At 42.3% G+C, this 22,708-nt stretch overlaps 1 protein-coding gene across 34 annotated transcripts in view; it reads left to right on the forward strand.

Moving 5' to 3' along the window:
* The first annotated feature begins 2,251 nt into the window (after positions 1–2,251).
* Positions 2,252–22,708, forward strand: part of MYBPC1 (myosin binding protein C1) — a 94,847-nt gene continuing 74,390 nt past the window's right edge. For 14 of the 34 annotated variants that reach the window (XM_083461886.1, XM_083461884.1, XM_083461868.1 and 11 more), the window contains exon 1: positions 3,218–3,375. In XM_083461886.1, the coding sequence (XP_083318012.1) occupies positions 3,351–3,375 (25 nt within the window). In that variant the 5' untranslated portion in view covers positions 3,218–3,350. Of the gene's footprint in view, positions 3,376–22,708 lie in introns of all 34 variants that reach the window. The other 20 variants (XM_083461889.1, XM_083461853.1, XM_083461859.1 and 17 more) reach the window with 9 other exon arrangements.

Raw genomic sequence — 22,708 nt, forward strand, 5'->3', positions numbered from 1 at the left:
AAATATTTCTGGAAAGAAAAGATTCCAGCTTTTAATATCTGTCAATCTGGACATTACAGTATATTCACCATGGGGATTGGAATCTCCACTATGTGTTCTCTTGCAATTTGTGTCAGTACTGTTTGTTGGGTAGGTGGGTGGGCTTTACCGGGAAAAATGTATTACCTGATGGCACTGATTTACTCAGTTAATTGATGATACATGCAGAGGTGGGATGGGAAAGACACTTTGATTATAGCAATTTCTGTGACAGACATTACATCCAGGCCACCTCTACAGCCATTATGATGCAACTTATTATGGGTCTCTATATGCATTGAAGATTGTGTCTATAGGGCACACTATTTTTCCTGCTTTACTTATGCTGAGCAGTTTTTGAAGCACTATCCCATTATCCAATGTCACTTCCTGACAATCTGTTCATTAAAGATTCATCCCAATTTGTTTGTAGAGAGATCTGGCAACATTGGCTATTTAATGAGCATTCATCCTGATTTGTTTATGGGGATATTAGGCAACATTGCTGCAAACAATTGTTATCCCACCTTTCCGGTGCATTTTCTCATCACTTTCCTTACTGCAAAAAGTCCAGTGTTTGGGGGAAGCAGGTTTGTTTCATCAGAGCTTTAAATCAGTTTTAATTGTGCAGCCTGAGTTTTCTGGTATGTGATTGAATCCCTCCCAGAAATAGTGGCACCAAAACATGCAAATCATGTTTGATCCACAGCATAGCAAGAGAGAGAGAAATCCAACCAAGGTAATGCAGGCAACATGTGGCAATATTGTCTTCAGATCTTTGAAAAACTCTCTTCTGTTTACAACCTATGATTGTCACTCATCCAGGAAAGAAAACTCCCCAATAGCATTGAAAGTACAGTGTGGTACCCAACTACATTTTACTTAGAGTAGACCCATAGAAATTAATGGAAATACATTAGGTGAATTCTGAGTAAAACATAGAATTTAATGTTAATTTGCGCAGAATAAAACTGACAGACCCCCTACCATTAGGTAAAGTGAGGTAGCAGATTTTGAATAGCACTTGGTTTTAGATATTGTAAAGTGGCATCATTTTTTTAGTGATTTAATATATTAGAGTTGTCTTAGAGAGGGAGAGTTGTTTGTGGAATTTTCTGCCCTGGGTGCTGAGTTACTTGACTAGGAGGGCAGCAAAATATACTGGGCCTCCTTTGATGATTAGACTATTTCTTACGTAGAGTTTGGACATGATCTTTTTACTTAAACATGCACCTCTCTCTGTTCCATAACACAATATTTCCATGATCTATTAATCTCACAACAACCCTGTGGTAAAGAATAATATCATCACCATTCCACAGCAATGAAACAGAAATGGAAGATTGTCAGATAGTTTATAACCATTGACAAGTCTGTTAACATTCTACATCTAATTTTAGCTACTGATCAGCACAGCTAGCTGGGGTTGATGGCAGTTGAGGGAAGTTGTTGTCCAAAACATATTGTTGCATGTCATCCAAATCTCTGGCTGCTGCAAAATTCCTGGGGTTCCATGCACTTACCCAGGGTTTGGTTTTCTTGGAATGAAGGACAGCAGAGACTGTGGTGTCTTTATGATATATGGTTTATTTACACTTATATACAACCTGAGCCTACAATGGAGAAGTTCACAGCATTAACGCCCCAAGAGGCTTTTGCTTTTCCTATAGCCACAGCCTTGGATTCCAGCAGAAATCAGGCATGGTTCTGTCTCCCAGCTGCCCAGCCTGCAGCCTGCCAGTTTATAGCTTCTAGCTTGCACACACAACTCTCAACTCTGGCCTTTGTATTTCTAACAACCAGTGAGTTGAGGGAGGGGGTCCCACTCATTTGCCATGTGGCACAGAACAACTTTCTTTGTTACCTTAATGGCACATACTTAGAAGGCCATCACTGGCTATTCCAGGATTTGACTCCATGCTGGATCCAGGAATTAGTAGAGGGCTCAGGCACTTACAGGAGCGAGCCAGCAGTAAATCACACTGTGCAAGTTGGAGTTAACTCTTTATTAGCAAGAACACGATCTGCACAGGAATGTCAGGCCTAATGAGCACAGCAGCTCATTTCTGGTTGGTCTTGTCCCCATGAAGCAGTTGCTGAGAATGAAGATTCCCACCTCCCCACAATTGCCCAATTGCCCTCCTTTCCAGAGTTTTCCCCAAGCAATCTGAAGCCTTCCCAGTTTGGCCCAGGAGGCCATTTTGAGCTCATCACACTCACTTGTCATTCAGCTGACATCACCTGACATCAGGCACTGGACATCAGGTCACTGTTGAATGCAGTGAATTCCTTTATTCCGAATAGGATTCCTCGCAAGAAAAGGGAAAAGTTGACAGCTATGTCAAATACCCACACAATTGCTCACAATTTGATCTGCCCCACTGTCTTAAAGTAGTTCCTCTCCCCACCATTAGTTGGTGGTCACATGGCCCTTCTGGTATCATACACCCTCCTATCCACTAGAGGGTGCACACACTCTGTTGCTGTACTTAGTGTCCTACAAATGAAGGACACTCACATTTTTTGTTCCCACACCAGTAGTGGCTCTGAATGCAGCTCTTTACCTTCTCCCTGACACAAAATGTATTGATGTGACTGCATTCCCACCGACTCCAACTGAAGGAGAAACTAAACATCACTCATTACAATGCCCTTCACGTGTATAATATATAGTTGTGGTCTGTCATATTCTATGCTCTGACAATAACAACAACAACAATTTTATTATTTATACCTCACCCATCTGGCTGAATTGCCCTAGCCACTCTGACAAGGATGGATATTTCACATACCTTGATTTAGCCTACAAATTGCTAAAAACTGCCAAGCCGTATTATGTGATCAAGATCAGGTTAGTTTCAGTTATCAACCATGGGAAAAAGACACACAGGTGCAGTATATCATTTAGAACATATATAAGGAACATATAATCTGCATATCTGAAAGCCCTTTGATTGTCTGGCAATCTATTTTACTTCACAGATTGGGGTGTGTGCGCATGAGAGAGAGAGAATCTGATGCTTCTGAATTTAGAAAGTTATAGCCATTCTCCTCAGCCCCATGAAATGCAGCAGAGATTCCTTCCTAAAGCCAAGAGGGCAGCGGCTGCGAACAACAGATGTAAGCAGAGCTCCCATAACTGTCAGTTTTCGGAGGGTATGCATTGAGAGGAGAGGAGGTGCTATTTTGATTGATATTTCGCTGCTGTATATAAAGCCGAGGAATTCTTCTCCCCCTCTGCTTGTCACACTGGCCTGCATGCTCTCCACTGGACTTGTGGCTCCTTGCTGTTACATCTGACACATAATTGGGAATAAAGAGGAACAAAAACAATGCCGGAACCCACCAAAAAAGCCGGTAAGTGTCATCGTATCTCCCTTACTTGTCTTAACAAAAAGCAAAACATGTGTTTTGAAACCAGCTTGTGACTGAGCAGAGAGATCAGAGAAGGCAAAAGAAGCTGTTATCCTTTGTTGATTCACCAAATTTGAGATCCATGAAGAGAGTCCACTATCACTGAAAACAGTTGAACAACTTAGTGACGAAGGTTAGAAAGCTCAGCTGAACTGGAACATTTTAGTTATGGTTGTGCTGTGCTAGATTATTGTTATTTTTGTTGGTACAATTTACTTTTCTGAAAGCTCCTTTTTAATTACCATGTGTCTGAATGTTTATAGGGGTAGTTCTATGTGTTTTCAAAAAGTGCATAAAGCTTTACTATTGCAAATGAATCTCACTTGTATGTTAACAGGAAGAGTAGGTTTATAATTCAGTTTTACAATTTACCTTGGATATTTGGGTATTTCTGATAATAGCATCCTCTTTACCTTATTCACTTGGTATCAAATTATGAGATTATTTTTGTGGCTGGCAAAACAGAGATGCTGTCATTATGAATCCAAACTTTGGAGGACTACTGCCCTTCTCAAGCAAAGATTTCACAAAGTTGTAACATATTTAGAATCCAGCGCTGCATAATGGGAATATTACCTAGACAGAAATCTTTCCTTTAAATAGTCCGCTTTTTAAAAAAAAGTATTGGGAAGAAGGTTCCTCAACTTTAACAGGCACAGTTTACCAGTAACTCTAGTATTCATTTATTATATTAATAGCACAATCCATAAACTGTCTACTCAGAAGTAAACTCCACTGAGTTCAGTGGGACTTACTTCCAGGTAAGCGTGTATAAGATTGCAACTTAAGATCACATGCACACCATACATTTAAAGTACACGGCTTTCCCTGGGAACTGTATTTTGTCAAGGATTCTGGGAATCACAGCTTTGTAAGAGGTAAACTACAGTTCCTTAGATTCTGTGGGGGAAGCTACATGCATTTAATGTGCTGTAAATATATAGTGTAGAAGCCTAAGTCTGCCTTCCTATATTAATGCTTCTTTTCCTACACATATCATCAATCGTGTGCATGAATGCTTAAGTTACAGTTTGATCCTGTGCATGCTTACTTGGAAGTAAGTCCTATTGCATTCAATGGAGCCTACTCAGTGGGCATAGGATGCTAGATTTCATCTTTTTCCTCTAAGCGAAATCTGCCCAGTTCCCTCGCCCTCTTTTATAGTCCACTCCCTATAACATCTCAGTTGCAAGCTTCATAAGGCCACCATATGCAATATAGCTTTTCCTATATGGATTTTAGGTGGGGGGGGGGAACATATATGCTGTGTGTATACACTGTAACCTAGGGAAATTCCCAAAGAAAAAAACCAAACTTGTAAAATCCCTCCTTATTACCCAGTAACTTTTCTGCATGGAGGTGATATTAACGAAACATTTCCCCTTCATTCCTTTGGAATGTTGAAAAAGGATACTAGTATGCTAAGGAGCTAACAGCAATTTTCTCTGTGTGCTATGTTTGCTTCATGCTCAGAGCATAACTCACTTCCATATATAGGATCAAGGATATATCCTCAGGGCATATTGGATGGTGGCTCTGTGGGGTTTTCACCTTGTCTGTTAGCGTGTGGCATGGATGTCTTGAGTGTTTTACAAGGTAAATCAATTACTGGTTCAACCTTTGCCTTTGACATGGTGGATTTTGCTTGTCCCTTCTCATATTTTCTGGATAACGTGAACAAACCTACTGTACAGTATTAGGGATATATTGCTTACAGAAGCCTTTGCATGGCACAGAGGATTGGATCAGCTAATTTTTAGAATAATTACAGGCCTAGAATCTACCATGCTTTTCTTGATAGCAGTGTTACCACTTCAGTAAGAACTGCCAGCTTTGGGTCGCTGTTGTCTCAAAATGTTTCCAACAATTTTTTCTGGAAATGGATTGAAAGTGTCTTTTTATCATATGTATTACTTACATGGCCAGAGATATACTGCAAAAGCGTGGAGCCAGTGTGGTGTAGTGGTTGGAGTTTTGGATTAAAACCTGAGAGATCAGGGTTCAAATTATTTATTTATTATTATTATTATTAATTTCAATACATCCAAAAATCACAGGATAGTTTACAATATAAAAACACAAAAATACAAAACATAACAAACAAAACAAAACAAAACAAAACAAAACAATAACCCTCCTCATACAGTTTAAAAGGCCATAGATTGTTTACCGTAATTATTCCAAGTTCTGGGAGAAGAGGAATGTTTTTGTGTCGTGCCTAAAGACATGTAACAAAGGTGACAGTTGAGCGTTCCTGGGGAGAGCATTCCACAAGTGGGAAGTCACCACAGAAAAGGCCTGTTCTCATGTTGCTGCCCTCCGGACATCTCATGGAGGAGGCACACAAAGAAGAGCCTTTGATGATGATCACAGGGTCCTGGTCGTTGCATATGAGGAGAGGTGGTCTTTGAGGTATTGTGGTTCTGAGCTTTTAAAGGCTTTATACGGGCATGGGCAAACTCTGGCCCTCCAGATGTTTGGGAGCACAATTCCCATCATCCCTGACCACTGGTCCTGTTAGCTAGGGATGATGGGAATTGTGGTCCCAAACATCTGGAAGGCCGGAGTTTGCCTATGCCTGGCCTTCTATGTCAAAACCATCACTCTCAATTGAGCCCAGAAACTAACTGGCAGCCAGCACAGTTGGGCCAGGATTGGTGCTATACATTCAAGTGGTCTTGCCCCAGTAAACAACCTGGCCCCTGAATTCTGTACCAGCTGAAGTTTCTGAACTGTCTTCAAATCAGTCCCATGTATAACACATTGCAGTAATCTTACCTAGAGGTTACCGGAGCATGGACAACAGAGGTTAGGCTATCCCTGTCCACACAGGGGCACACTTGAGGCACCAGTCGAAGCTGATGGAAGGCACTCGTATGTCACCAGGGCCACCTGAGCTTCAAGGGACAGCAATGGATCCACGAGTACCCTCAAGCTGTGTACCTGCTCCTTCAGAGAGTGTGTAACCCCATCAAGGGCAGGCATCCTCCAATCCATCCAATCTGGGGAACCACCCACAAACAGTGCCTCAGTCTTATCTGGATTGAGCTTCAGATGGATTGGCTCTCACCCAGTCCATTACCGAAGCAAGACAACGGTCCAGCACATCCACTGCCACACCTGCAGATGTAAGGAGAGGTAGACCTGTGTGTCATCAGCATATTGCTATCCCCAGTTGGCTATTAAGCTCACTTGGTGACCTTGGACCAGTCACTCACTCTCAGCCTAACCTACCTTATGGGGTTGTTGTGGGGTTTAAATGAGGAGGTGAACCATGTAGCTACTTTGAGCTCCTTAGAGGGAGGGGTGGGATAGAAATGCAATGAATAAATAAAAAATAAAAATTGCATTATTTTCTTCCCTTTCTTTTGTTTTAGTTTTATACTCAGTTTTGGCTAAGTATTTCATTGAGGTTTTCTAAGATTGTTTAGACTAGGGCTGGGCAGCCTGTGGTCTTTCAGATGCTGCTGAGTCCCACAAGTGTAGCCAATGTTCAGGTTCTGCACCCCTGATTCATACAGAATAACAATCTTCTGCACCAAGTAAAGCATTTACAGCTGATAATACCATACCCTTCACATTAATTTACAAGGTTTAGAGCTTATTAGCATTCCTTAGTTGCGTGGATTAGGAGTTTCAAAATTAGGATGTATTTTTGATGCAGTCAGAAGCAGTACAAAACAAATATATATTAAAGGGATTTAAAAATATTTTTTAAGAACAATACTTATTTGTGCAATAGGAGCATCCCAAATCTGCCAACTGACTTTAAATTTCTGAATTGAATCCTATGTTCAAACTTTGGTGACATTTTAGGGTAATCCAGCTACAATGACTTAAGAAAACTTGGTACTGTACTTCCAGAATTCTGAAACTTCGAGGTTAAACCTCCTTAAGGGACAGAACCTCACTCTAATGTATGACAAGCAATCTGCAGCTCATGAGAAATGTTCATCAGCTTTCAGGTTTAGTTTTAACAGATAGTTTTTTGTTCTCATTAAATCGCTACTTAACTTCAAGACAGGATGTCCTAATTGGCAGAGTTTGGGGAGACATAGTAGTATCGATATTGGGAAGAAAGTTGTTCAGGATGATCATTTAGGCCTTTGCAACTTGACGGTGTCATGGAAACATTGCAGAGTTTGTGAGGAACTAGCAAGTTGCTTCTTTGCTGCTCCGTTGAATATTCTTCATTTGTGTGTATGTGATTTGATGGAGAATTTTTTCCAAGCAATGTGGCTGCTGGGCAATTTAGTTATTAAGTTTTCTGTTCTCAGGAGAGAGAGAAGAGGTTAAGGAGCTTTCTGTGGGATATAAGGGTTTTAGCACCTCAAGTGGGATCCTGCACCTTACAGGACTGAGCCCTAGGCAACTAGTGTTGACAAGGCTGCAAGGATCAGTTTGCATCCTGGCACTGCTGCTTAGCGCTGGAGGACAATAACGTATGAAGTATCCTACCCAAAATAGCTGTACCAAATGTGCACACGAATGTGAGAGAACCTAAATCTGCACCCAAACTACCGCCAGCCTGCCTTGTAAAGTATCCTGTTTGCCGTACAGACAGCTGACATATATCTTAACATCAATTCTGTTAGAGATGGTATGACACTAGAGATAGTACTGACTTTTATTTATTAGTTTAAAACATTACCCTTCATTGCAAACCAATCTCAGAGCAAGTTGTGATTAAAACTGAAGCATAGAAGACAGGGATAGGGGATCTAAGGTCAGGGGGCTAAATGTTGCCCTCGAGGCCTCTCTGTTTGACCCCTGTAATTCTCCCCAGGTCATGTACACATAAACCTTGAGTGCTTTTGTTTGTGTCCTTGAACTGTGATGATGTCTCTTGCTTGCCTGGAAGGAGGATGGAGAGATGTGTGCTTGTGTGTGCATAGAAACCTCTGGCATTTGCATGGTTGAAATGTAACTGTGATGGGATGATGAGCTACTTGTGCGTAAAATCCTAGTCCCTCAGAGTTTGACTAAGTCCGCAAACCTCTGTCTGTAACGGAGCCCCTTAAGCATGGCTCCGTCAGTCGCTGGCAGATTCCGACAGTGGTTGCTTCCGGAATCTCTTCCAACATAAAAGCTCCTTGACGGAAACGCGTCTCCTGGCCTCACGGCGCGACAGTTTCCGGCGCGGAGTGGGTGTCCCTATAGGAGGTCCTGAAACCTCCCCACTACCTTCGCTGGAAGTGTCTCTGAGCCATCCCTCCCGCTCACTTTCCCTTGGAGCTCCTTCTCTCCCCCTGCTGGTTCCCTCTTCAGCTGCTGAGTCTCTCCCAACCTCTGTGAGCCCTTCCACCTCCTGTCCCTCCGATGGCAGTTCCCTGACAGTAACCTACTCTACAAAGAGAAGATTCACACCCATTGCTCTGCTTACTTTTGTATCAATCCCCTGCCCACCATTACTGGTATGGTGGTCATTTTTCATGGATAACCACTAAAAGGTGGCCCTTGAACTAAACAGGCTTGTTCCCACTCCAGTCTGCCATATTTAAAACCAATGTTTTATTTTTTTAAAAAAGAGGCAGGAAAAAACAAGCAAAAATTAATCACCAAACACAAAGCAACAATAACCAATGACCTCAACACTAATATATCATAAACTTGAGTTTTGAGCTGGCACAAAACATTCATAACAGTTGGGTCCAACCAAATCTCAAAGGAGAGGTTTGCATATCTCCACCAAGAAGGCCTTCAACCTCACTGCCATATAGAAAGCTTTGTCCAGCTGAGACATGGCCAGGAGAGCCACCACAAAGATTTCAACAGCTGGACAAGTCTATGTGGGAGTAGGTGTTCTTTTTAATATCCAGCACCTTGAACCTGACTTGGTAAAATGTTATTTTATAAAAATCTATTTTGCAGCATGTAGGCAAAGATATATTTTGGCTGACTTGTGGGTTGTTTAACTTGCCGAGTTGATTAAAGCTGTGTGTAAAGTTGATTGCGGAAGAGAATGTTACCTCAGTAAGGCAGGAAGGCTTATGTTCCTATGATGTTTTAATGCTTCCCCATTAAAATATCATCAGAACATAAGCCTTTCTGCTTTATGAGAGCCTCACCATTGGGTCCATCTAGCTCAGATAAATATATGATTGAATCAAAATGTTTCTGTTTCTGGCTTTCGGACACCCCACCCAAAATATCTCTTTTATCTTCTGACTCTTCAGTTGCCATTGTTGAGAGATTATTATTAGGCTTCTTAATCATAACCTTTATAAGTGTCATAAAAACCCTTCCCAGTTAAAAAAGAGATCATGTCATTTGAGATTGTTAGGGTCCCAAGATGGCTACTTAATTTTGCATTAGAGCACAGGCATTAACTTTTTCCAGGGTGAATATTATATTCCTGGGAGGAGGAATGGTCAGGCTACACAGTGAGGTCAGCAGGCAGGGCCAAGCCAAAGGGAAGGGGTACCCCTTCTCTTTCTCTTCTCTTTGTTCTCTCTCACCTTTATGCATCATCCATCTATTTTATTTCTCTCCCCCACACACATATACAAACACCCACTGGCACAAGAACCCCAGCACCAAATGGAAATTGCTAAATGCACAAAAGTATACCTTTCCTACAAAAGAAGGAAGTGGCACAATGCCCCAGAAATTTCTCCTACATAGCTTTGGATGCAGTTGATTTCAGATTTGAACCCTGGTGGCGCTAGCTTTTTTTTTAAAAAAAAAAAAAGGAGCAGGAAGCAGGTCATAGAAGAAGACACTTCTCTGCTGCTGATCAGAGTACATAATAATAGGCTAGACAAAAACAGTTTGACCTGGAATAGGGCCTCTTTTTGTGTTCCATTGAAATGAGATTTATGAGTACACCAGCCTATTTCCAGTCTAGTTTATCTTTTGTCAAAGTGGGCCTCATACCACACAACCATGTCTATGCAGATCATAGATCTTTGGTGTTGGCTGTCTAGTTTTAACATGAAAAAAGAAGAAATAGCCCCAAAGAAAAGGTTAAAAGTACTATAGAGTTCCCCAGATAGTACTGCTTTCAGCTCTCCAGATAACGATACTACTGTTCATATCTTTAACCCCCACTGAACAGTGTTGTGTCGTTGTTTTGAAAAGAATCTGTGTTAAATTCTTTTTGGCAATTTGCCTCCATAGTAGATCCAATTGCAGACAGAGGGCCTGCATTCTGCCACAACACATAGGCAGTCTCTGCCACATTCAAATATTATTTTCATTTCCACCACCTCCCACACTTCCTCCCTTGATATCAGGTTAATGCTGACCTTCAACCTCCCACTCTTTGCTTCTCATGTGTTCTCCTTTTTCTGCTTGGCAATGAATCCCAGTGAACAATAGCCACCTTAAGTTAACATCTTGCCTATTTTTACAAATTTAGTGAGCAAGCAAGATGTTGGCATTTATTCCACCATCCAGAGCTATGTCACACACTTCTAAGGGTTTGTAAGAAAAATGGAACACTTCCTATTTTTCTTTCATATCATTGTCATCATTTGGTTTCAAAAGTATTTTCCTGTGTGTGGTGTGTGGGAGTGTGTGTATGTCTGCCACTTGACAAACACAACTGGAAGGCTCAGCTGGGCATGCAGAGTATGGCTGTTTAGTCTGTGGTGTGAAGTCATAATCCTTTATCCATTTCCCCCCAGGGAAGGGTTGTATCTCAGTGGTAGAACAACTGTCTTGCATGCATTCAATCCCTGACATCTCTAGATAGGGCTGGGAAAGTCATTTTCTCTTCCTTTTAGAAGGAAAACCAGGTATTAACGTTTGAATGGACTGCAGATGCACCCAGAAATGAAGCCTGAGAAAGAAAGCAATGTCTTCCTGGAGTGAAATTATTCCTACTTTTAGGCAAGGCTGGCCCTTCCACCAGGCAGGGGGAAGTGGCTTCCTCAAGCAGCAGGTGCAGGTATGTTTAGAGAGTGGCAGTGACATGTCGGAGGACAGAATTGTGTGCCAGACAGCCTGCTTTGTGCTCCTTAAGTTAGCCTGCTGTGTTTGAGGACCTTGTGGCATCACGAGATTCAGCTGCCTGTCTGGTGAGCTTCTGTGCATGGACAGCAGAGGTGGAGGGAGAAGCTCCATCTTGTCCTTTGCCTTAGGCACCAAAACGTCTTGGGCTGCCTCTGTCTTAGGCCGAGATTGCCTTTCACAAAGAGCAGTATGGAGGATACATCATAGTGCAAAGCACTTGAGTTCAACTCTTAGCATAGTAAGGGAGGGCAGCAACAAATGCAAACCACCTTGGTATTAGTAAAAGAATTAAATGATTCACGCTGGTATAGTAAAAAGCTATTTTACAGTAAAAAGTAAATCCAGAAATCAAAACTGAACGCTTTGAGAGGTTCTTGAAAATGTTTGTTTATATTGTCCTTTTTTTACTGGAAGAAACGTGCACAATTCAATTGACATTGTATTTGAAGTGGATAAGGAAGCTCCTGTACTGAGTTTTTGGCTTTACGAAGCCCATTAAAATCCCATCTGAAACAAAAACAAAAAAGAAAAGAAAAGAAAACAAACATGTGAAGGATAGCTTCATTTTCAGAACACTAGAGGGTGTTCTTTATGAACAGGACAGCTCACAAAAGTTGCTTTTATGCTTCCTTTTGATGCAGCTGTTGGGCAGATAACTAGTCAATTAATTCCCTTCACCTTCATAATCCCTAAATATAATGCTTAAACAAGGTCTTTGGGTGTGTTTTTAAAAATATACTGCACCACATCTCTCTTCTTCAGTGGTAGGGTATCTGCTTTGTGTGCCATTGGTCCCTGGTTCAATTCTCATCTTCTCCATGGTTGAGAGAGAAGCATGCCTGAAATGGTTGAGAGCTGCTGCTAGTCAGCATAGACAAAAATGACCTAGATGGACCAATGGTCTGACTGAGTACAGGCAACTCCCCATTTGCGCACGTTCAATATGTGACCCAAAAAGTGACCAAAAAACATCACAGAGCGGGGTGGGAGTGGATCGGGTGTTTGCAGGCTTTTTCAATGGTGTTTCAAATATACAGGATTTCACTGAAATGTGTGGTGCCTCAGAACGTAACTGCCACATAAATGGGAGGTTGCCTGTATAAGGCTTCTTCCCATGAACCTATGTACCCCTTAAGGAATGCATTCACAGATAGGGGCTGCTGTTAGATCTTGCTTTGCTTATGAACACTTGGAATCAGTACCACGGAGCACTTTTGGCAAGTTGGTATACCAGCTACAGCATTTCCTGGATAACCATAATCCTGCCACAGTTTTTATGTCTTAACATCAACTCTGCCCTGTGTTACATACGGAGCTGCCTGTGAAAAGCATACAGGAACCTCAACTGGTTCAGAGCCCAGCAATCATGTTATTATTAACCAGGGTCCAACGTGATGAACATATCTCCTTTATATTAAGATGTTTTCATGGCTTCCAGGTTGTTCTTGCAATCGGGGCACAATTTAGAGCACTGATATGATGTGCTCTAAATGGCCTAGGGAATCTGAAGGACTGTTTGATAAAGCAAGGAAAGACCATTAGATCAAAGTCAGTAACCTTGATATTTGTAAGATAGGTCCACCAACTTCCTGACAGTCTCCCTAGTTTGGGACTTCCACACACCTGCCATTCCAAAGCAAGCCTCCAATAAATCTTACTTGTGGCTATAGTCTTCTATTTTTAATTTTTTAAAAGTGTACCTAGGTTACTATTATACTGAGTCCTGACTCTTTCTAATAAGAAAAAGTTTGCAATAACAAAACAGCTTTCTGCAGCCTGCAGAATATCCTGGGCCAAGAACTCAAGCAGTGAAGGTAAAAGCAAGCAGTGAGTTTTTCACTTTTGTGTCAACTGCTGGCCAATAGTACTGTGACATGAATTATATAGCAGCAGTACATAGAAATAATGATATCATAGAACTACATGCAGGGTACACATGTACCAGGCCCCAAGCCAAGAGGGTGCCAGGCTTCCTGATTTTTGTTTTTTAAAAAGAAGTAAACCAACTGGACATCTATTTAAAAAGTTAGGAAACAAAACATGGAGGCAATGTTCTCAGGCAAATATAGAGGAAACTCCTGTTGCTAAGGGTAATCATTTAATCAATGTTGCAAAGCACTGGAGGAAGGAATGCTGACCACCCTCACCTGGGACATGGGAGTTGGGGCCTCCCTGAGCAGCTAAAAAAACCAAGCAAAGCTCATTGTTGCTGGTAGCCTGAAGCAGGACTTAGGGGGAAAGACCACCTGTCTACTGGGGTATGTTTGTTAGCTGAAGTACTTTCCTCTTTGTCCACATTATTTCATTATTTTGCCAAGTGTGTTGCCTTTACAGTAAAAAACACAATTGACCGTCTTGGGTATGTTGAAATACATGAAGCTTCCTTCATATTGATATTACATTGTCCCCTCTTCCCTAGTTTTCCATGTTCCCCTTACAGCCATTACTGGTCTGCTTGTCACTTTTACATTATTATTCATTAATATAATTACATAAAAAATATACAGTAAAATGAATCTGCAAATTTCAAACACCTTAAATACTGTAGCATTAAAATTCCTACAGACTGTACTTTAACACGAGGATAATTTTTTGGTTCATCAGGGTTGGCAAAATGTTTTTTGTGAAATGGCACATGTTCAGAGTATTTGCCGCTTGTTGTATTTTGCTTTTCTTCCCAGGAGCTCAAGATGGCATACATTTGTCCTCCCCTCTCACCTTTTAGCTTCACAATAGCCCTGTGAAGTAGGCTAGGATGAGAGTTAGTAGTTCAGATACCAAACTTATGAAACTGCACACATTTAAGAGTATTGGTGTAATTTATCAGGTTTGGTGAATTTTGTTTTGCCTTGGTATTTTGCTGTAAATAACATGTGAGATGTTGTTCAAGCAAGGGGGCTGATTTTTTTGACTTTGTGCATTTTAATTTGTCTATACATTATCTATTTTTCTTTACATGATCTTGCGTTTCTTCTCAGGAGTTCAAGGTTGCGTATATTATCCGTCCATCCTCACATTTTGATCTTTGCAACCTGTGAGGTATGCTAGCCTAAGTTAATATGTGTGCTTAAGCAGCAGTTCTTGCCACTAGATTGCTGGGACCAGGGACTCAAGAGGGAGAGCAGGAGGTGGCTCCCCCTCCCCCCACATGAGGTGGTCACCTCACTTTGCCTTGTGGTATGGCAGGTCCTGGCAACAGCACAACCAAGCTTAGCCCTGCTCTCCTTCTCAATAAAGTTCAAGTGCTTGAGAAATGAATGAGTGAATAGCTCTTTAGCGATTCAGCAGTTGAGTAGAATGCCACCTGCCCATTTCCCCTTAAATCTCAAAATGAAGAAAATGCTAAAGACGTCTTACATGATTTAATGATGACTTAAAATTCTAGAAGTCACCTGGAATATTCCTCAGGCAGCCAGCTCTTTTTGCAGTGTGGCTACATGCCTGATAAAATTTGTGGCTGTTTTCTTGTTGTGACAACCTCTTTTACAAAAAGTAGTAACTAGAAGTGAGCATCATGCCCTCATTCAGAACTCACCAGTTCTTGGTTATCTGTGAGGTTATCATTTCCTTCCACATCTTGGATGCATTGGTTCCCTTTGAGTACGGAATTGGAGAAAACAACTCTGCTTTACAGTATTCATGGCTGCTCTGTTTAAACAAGGGCTGGCCACCAGTAACCTCCTTTTGCAAGCATTGCTTAGAAAACCCATTCACTATACAGGCATACAGTGGTGCCTCGCAAGACGAAAATAATCCGTTCCGCGAGTCTCTTCGTCTAGCGGTTTTTTCATCTTGCGAAGCAACCCTATTAGCGGCTTAGCGGATTAGCGCTATTAGCGGTTTAGCGGCTATTAAAGGCTTAGCGGCTTAGCGGCTAAAAGGCTATTAGCGGCTTAGCGGCTTAGAAAAAGGGGGGAAGCGAAAAAATCGCAAGACTCGCAAGACGTTTTCATCTTGCAAAGCAAGCCCATAGGGAAATTCGTCTTGCGAAGCGCACTGAAAAACGGAAAACCCTTTCGTCTAGCGGGTTTTTCGTCTTGCGAGGCATTCGTCTTGCGGGGCACCACTGTAATAAGAAAGGGCATGTTTATAAGACAGATAAATAGATTTGTCAGTCATTTCCTTTCCCCCCAAGAGTCCTGGGAAATGAAGTCCTGTGAGGTGAGGAACGATTTCTAACAGTCCACTACAGTTTGCAGCATGGTGTAGTGGTTAAGAACCAGGTTCGCTTCCCCGCTCCTCCACATGCAGCTGCTGGGTGACCTTGGGCTAGTCACACTTCTCTGAAGTCTCTCAGCCTCACTCACCTCAGAGTGTTTGTTGTGGGGGAGGAAGGAAAAGGAGATTGTTAGCTGCTTTGAGACTCCTTAAGGGGAGTAAAAGGCAGGATATCAAGTCCAAACTCCTCCCTCTCCTCCTCCTCCTCCTCCTCCTCCTCCTCCTCCTCCTCCTCCTCCTCTTCCTCTTCTTCCTTTAGGGGAAGCAATGGTAGTTAAAATGTCACAGACCTGATATAGGCTTGTAGTGTGGCTACAGAGTCAATTATATGCTGATATTCTTCAGGAATACAGAAGTGGTGCAAAAGCAGCAGTGGAGAGGCCTTCAGCCATGTAAAAAGTCATTCAGAATCACTGTGGAGATCACAGCTCACTGTCATACTTATTTTTTCTTGCACTAGATGGTGCCTGAATTTTTTCTTTAGTAAGTAACTGTTAGAGATGTGCTGCGAAATGCTAGCTGAGATAAGAATCCGGGAATCCAGCCATATTTACAGTGATTTATTGGTAGCTTCACAGTATTTACAAAGTTCAAAGAAACGACATCATCACGATCAGTCAGTTGCCTCGAATGGCTCTTTCCGTTTCTTCCCCCAGCAGATCCACCTCCTAAAGCCCAGCCCCCCTTCTTCCTCTGCTCTGAGAGTGGCTGGGTCCCCCTCTCAGATTCATTACCTCCCGACAGCCCTTTGGCTTCTTCCTCTTCCAAAGAAGAGCAACTGCTAATTAAAGGCACAGGATCTCTGTAAGTGCCCGTTCTCTCCCCCCTCTCCTCCTTCTCTGCCTCCAATTCCCTGACAGTAACCATTATATTGCTGCATGGCACCCCAATGTGATATTCTAGGGGTTCCAGGTACGCAGGAGTTCCAGATGTGAATAAGGCACAGCAGAGACTGTGGTGTCTTTATGATACATGTTTTGTTTACACATATATGCCACCTGAGTGTATGATAGAGGGGTTCACGGTATAATCCCCCAAGAAGGTCTTGTTTCTCCGATAGTCGCAACCTCTGGCAAAGGTAGAGTTTGAAGTAGAGTTTCAGAGTTGACTGTGATGTGACCTAGGGTGAGAAAGGTTGCAAGTTGAAAAAGGCTGAGGCAGAGCATGATGTTTGCTTTCAGTTTGAATCCAAAGTAGCAAAACCACAAAACCCTCTAGGGGTGATTATGCTGTGAACCCCTCCATCATAGGTTCAGGTTGTAAATAAACTACAGTGGTGCCTCGCAAGACGAAATTAATTCGTTCCGCAAGTTTTTTCTTCTTGCGAGTTTTTCGTCTTGCGAAGCACGGTTTCCCATAGGAATGCATTGAAAATCAATTAATGCGTTCCTATGGAGACCGCCTTCAGACCAGGTCCAGGGACAGTCTGTCCCCAGACCTCTTCTGAAGGCTGGCGGGGGGAGAAGGACTTTTCTCCCCACCGCCAGCCTTCAGAACAGCCTTCTGAAGGCTGGTGGTGGGAAGAAAAGCCCTTCTCCCGCCGCCAGCCTTCAGAAGAGTTCCCGGAGGGCTGCCTAGGCTGCGGGGAAGTCCTGCAGGGCTCCCCAAGCTGCGAATGTCTGCCCCGCGCGAAGGGCGCTCTGCTTAAGAGCGCCCCTTGCGCGGGGCAGCATGCTGCTATCCGCAGCCTAGGCAGCCCTCCGGGAACTCTTCTGAAGGCTGGCGGGGGAGAAGGGCTTTTCTTCCCACCGCCAGCCTTCAGAACAGCCTTCTGAATGTTGGCGGTGGGGAGGAAAACCTTCCTCCCACCGCAAGTCTTCAAAACAGGTCCGGGAACAGAGGAGAAGCGCTGCGCGCCTTCCCCTCTGTTCCCGACCTGTCCTGAAGGCTTGCGGTGGGAGGAGGGCTTTCCTCCCCACCGCCAACATTCAGAATGCTGTTCTGAATGTTGGCGGTGGGGAGGAAAAACCCTCCTCCCACGCAAGTCCCGGGAACAGAGGCGAAGCGCTGCGCGCCTTCTCCTCTGTTCCCGGACCTCCCACCACAAGCCTTCAGGACAGGTCTGGGAACAGAGGAGAAGGTGCGCTGTGCTTCCCCGCTGTCCCAGGAGATTTCCCTATGGGCTTTCGTCTTGCGAAGCAAGCCCATAGGGAAATTCGTCTTGCGAAGCCTCTAAAAATCGGAAAACCCTTTCGTCTTGCGGGTTTTTCATTTAGCGAGGCATTCGTCTTGCGGGGTACCACTGTATATATGATAAAGACACCACAGTCTCCACTGTGCCTCATTCCCAAAAGGAGACTCTGGGTAAGCCCCCTGGAGTTCTGGAAATCTTGCACTACTCAGAGACTGAGGTGGCATGCAACAATATCTATCTATTTATTTATTTATTAAAATTAGTCTTTTCACCTCTTACTTCTGAGTAGAACTGTATAGGATTGCAATGTGCGAGAGGTTGTTATTAACTTCAGTGCAAACTGGAAAACATATCAAACATATCATTAACTTTAGTGGGGCTTTCTCCCTGGCTCTAAAATTGCAGTCACGTTGACTTTTGCAGTTTCTGCATTGACAAATGAATGAATCTGATTTTTCTTAATGAGTCCTGGTTGTTGGGAGAATCAGTCATGCACTGGATCCTTTCAAATGAACCTGTTCTTTTGGCAAATTCACGTGACTAATAGTGCACGCCTAGTCAGAAATATGTCCTGTTGAACTCAGTGGGCTTACTCTCAAATAAGTGGGGTTAGGATTGTAGCCTAAGATGGGAAATTTAGGCTGCAGTTCTGTGCCTGTTGACCTGGAAGTATAACTGAGTGCAGTGGACATCTCAACACAGATGGGATTGGGTTATGAGTAGTGTCATTTTTCTAGAAAAAGAGGTGCTGGAACTCACCATGAACATTTCCTTTGTTCTCTTAAAATGCCAATGGTGTCCACCTGAGAGGTGACAGCTGGGGGGGGGGGGAACCCTGCTTATGAAAATGTATACTGAATGGATCTTTGCAAAGATGGTAGAGTGTTAGCAAGCTTCACCCAACATCCAGCCTGAAATCCGCACATCTAACCTGAAAGTATTTTTCCCTACCTTAGTCGTGTAATTCTATTTAATTGTAAAGGCATGGCAACCGCAAAAATCAATTGAAATGAAGTAGAAAGCTATTTCATATTTTAAACAGATAGGGATATATAATTAACAGCTTGCTAATATTTCTAATAGAAATTCAAGCAGATGAGTTGTGGCTTACTGCACACATATAAATCAACACATAATGAATTCTGGGAACAAGGCCCCTTGGGTAACCTGGCCCTTTGGGTAAATCTGGATCCATAATCCGCTCCTTGGCAGCGCTAAGACATGAAAGCATTTCTGTGTATACATCTATGTAACAGCTGTGCTTCCACTGTCTCAGTTTGATGATACTCCTGCTAGTCTTAATGCAGCAATGGGTAAATTTCCAGCCTTGTTGCATAGATGGTTGTCTTCAGCACAGTTGTCTTTGAAGCTTCGTAACAGGAGGGATACAGATTTAGGTTGCAAACATATACCTGGTAGTAGGTTGCATTATTACCAGCACTACTTCCTTCAAAGGAAAAATACGTAGGAGTACACTGCAAATATACTTTTCTCAGACATTGCCGGGGGGGGGGGGGTTCCACTGCAAAGGTTACAAACGGCACAAATGGCAAAACAGGAGAGAAAGTTAGCACAAACGGCAAAACAGGAGAGAAATAGCTGGAGGAAAGCTGCATTATATTTTATGTCCTTGCGTGCATGGCTCCCATATCTGAAAAAGAAACTTTTCCTTATTGCCCTGTGGCAGGTGCTAGGAGGTAGGCTTTCCTTCTGCAGCACAAGGACCCCTACAATTCTTCTTATATATTTATAATTGTTTTAGTCATTTTCTATTTTTACACTGAAGAACCTTTCCTGGCTTGATCTGTATTGACATTTCACCAACCTTGGCAGCTGAAGAGGTTCATCATGATTCAATGAGGAAAACTTCTCTCCCGTGGTGATGGAATGCTTTGTCAGGCATTCAGCTCAAAGATTTGATCCATAGTATAGTTCCTCACAACACCTAGCCAGGGAGCCTTATAAGGCAATTGGATGGCAGAGAATGGCATCTGGGAACTCCATAGAGCATGCTGGATCAGGAAAGAACAGAGCAGCCGCCACAGTTTGATGTCCACTTGTCTTTTTATTCTTGGCAGAAAAGTCCATCTTGAGAGATTTATTAGCCTTGGAGACTGTGGGCTGTTAGGTGTTTTCTTACTGGACTTCCTCAGAAGTGAAGCTGACAGCCAAGGATGTCTTGTTGTTGGTAGACCAAGGGCAACTTGAAAGAGGGAATTTGTTGGAGATGTGTTCCTGCCTTCTTAAATTTGGCAGGTGGGGTGGATACTGGCAGCATGTCTTTTGCCTCATGTTCCAACCATCCCCTTTTACCAAGGAGCAGTCCCTATTTTCTGGTGTCTCTTCCTAGTAAAATGACCACTGTTTTGTTTTTGCCTTTGTTGGATGAATAGTTAACATTTCTTAGCATGAGAGGTTACTGTTGTCAATCTTCAGGTTTCAGAGGTGTCACTACATGCATATCCATGCCAGGGATGAGGGATAAATTCAGCTGAATTTATCAAATTTCTGAAACAAGATGAAAGCCAAAAACAGCCATCCTTCAAAATTGGCTCTAATCTGAAATGTCCCGTGCAGTCTTCCAGCCAAACAATGTTTACAAAAATGTGTATATTAAGGGAAAGTGTGGATAAAAATGAATATATTGGTAAAAATAGCATACAAAAATGCATTGTATCCGGGGATATAACTTTCAAAAATGGGTACATTAATCAAAACTGCATACAAAAATGTCCTTATCAGGAGATATTCACATAAAATGCTGGTGAATTTTCACAGGGATTTTAAAACAGAAAATTTGCAAATGTGTATAAACAAATTTAAGATTGGGAAAATGAGAAGCTGCGAGCACTGAAATACACAAACCCTTCCATCGCTAAGGAACACTTCAGCACTATGTAATGCCCACAAATGCTGTGCTTTGTCAGAGTGAAGAATTGGGCTACTAGGATCTGGAGAACCCAGGAATGCTGCTGCCACTTTCTGCATTGTCTAATACTGTTCAGCAGTAATAAAAGTTTAGCAGCAAATGGTTGCACTTTAAACCTTTCAAACAGTTTTTGCTGCTGTGGCAAAGCAGCATCAGTATTTTTCTGTAGCAGCTACTGATAGCTGCTCTTCACTGCAGGCACAATCTGGCTTTTTCCAGAAGCAGTAGTAGACAGACCTGCACCCAATCTGTGACTCCCAGCAACTGGCATTCAGAAGCATACTTCCACTGACAGTAAAGCTTGAACATGGTCAGCAGGGTTAGTAATTATCAACAGCCTTATCTTCCATGAATTTGTCCAGTCCTTTTTTAAAGCTTCCCAAGTTAGTGGCTATCACTATTAAAAGAGTATTCCTATTTTTGTTTGAGAAGTGTTGAAGGATATGCAACTCTGTTCTGAAGGAGGTGTGTCTGACTAGCTTCCCTCATCAAGCCTGATTCCAGCTTAGAGCAGCAGCATAAAATAATTAAATATAAATCATAATTGGAAAATGGGGTCTCTTTATTCTTTCCCAATCACTACTACCAAGTTTACTGTTGGAAAATCTGGCCATTTAAACCACACATGTGCTATTCATGTGAAGTCTATAGATTTGGTCATTTAAATTGAGGTATTTTGTGAAACCAAGATTAAAAATGAATGGGGGATGGCCATTTTACTTGTTTTCCTCGACTAGGGCAATTAATTTCTAATGAATGACCCACTTGGACTCTTGCAATGGACAAAATGGGGTATATTCACATTTTAGTGACAGTGCATTGTTTACATTTTTCTTGAATATTGACTTAATATGGGTGATGTTAAATGACCATTTTAAAAGGATCACACCATCCCTAAAGAGAATTCCATAGCCATTGCCTAGTGAAAGTCAAAAAATGCAGGCTTATATACCCTCAGATACAGTACACACACTAAAGAACAGCAGCACATATAATGCCTAATTTATTAGGATTGGCAATTCCGTGCCTAGGTTCTTGGGAGTAGGTTCCATTGAGCATAGAGGTGCTTGCTTCTGATGGCACAGGTTCAACTTAAAACATGCTGAGAAAGAACTTCAGCCAATTGAAATGCAACTTTTAGCTTTGTACTAGAAATGCAATTTTATCTTACAAAGCTGTGTTACCATTTAATTTGTTAGTATGAAGTAGGAACTCCTTCAAAGAAAAGGAAAGAATTGTCCAGCCTAAGCTTGATAATTTTTCACATTCCTCTGTGCTAATTTGTTGAAATAACCTTCAAAGCCTCATTATCACCTTGCCAGAGCAAGGAGGGTCCATCAGTTAACCCGGCATTTCAGAAAATTATGTCATCACTCCTGCTCTGGGGGGGGGGGAGTATTCGACCTGTTCTCCCTCCACCCCATCCTGAAAAAGGCTATCAGAGTGCTGGAGAAGGTGGTGAAAAGGGCAGCCTAAATTATCCAGGGATAGAGCTCCTTTCTTACAATAAAATGACAGTATATGACAGGATTATAAAGTTATGCATAGTGTGGCAAAAAAAGTGGATAGGATAAACTACTCCAGTGAAACTGGCAGTAGACTGAAGACACACACATTCTTTACTTTTCCACACAGCATATACTTAATTTATGGAATTCACTGCCCCAAAATGTTATGGCCCTGCCAAGCTGACTTGAAAAGGGGATTGGACAAACTTGCTGATCAGTGACTACGTTTGCATGATAACTAAAGAGACCATCCATGTTCATGGCAATATACCTCTGAATAACTGTTGTGGAGAAAGCAGAGGCAACAGCAGAGGAGGTCTGCTGCCTTCATGCCATGCATCTAGTTGGCCACAGTTGGAAACAAAGTTTTCTTCAAAGTAGACCCATTGATATTAAGCAATATGACTAAGTTAGGGTCATTAATTTCAGTGGGTCTCCTTTGAGTAAAACTTGGTTAAATATCACCCAGGGTGTTGCCTACATAGGCCTTTTGTTTGATCCCACAGGATTTTACTGTGTTCTTAAATTATT

Source organism: Podarcis liolepis, assembly GCF_965112155.1.
Source record: "Podarcis liolepis genome assembly, chromosome: 10".
Lineage (NCBI taxonomy): Eukaryota > Metazoa > Chordata > Lepidosauria > Squamata > Lacertidae > Podarcis > Podarcis liolepis.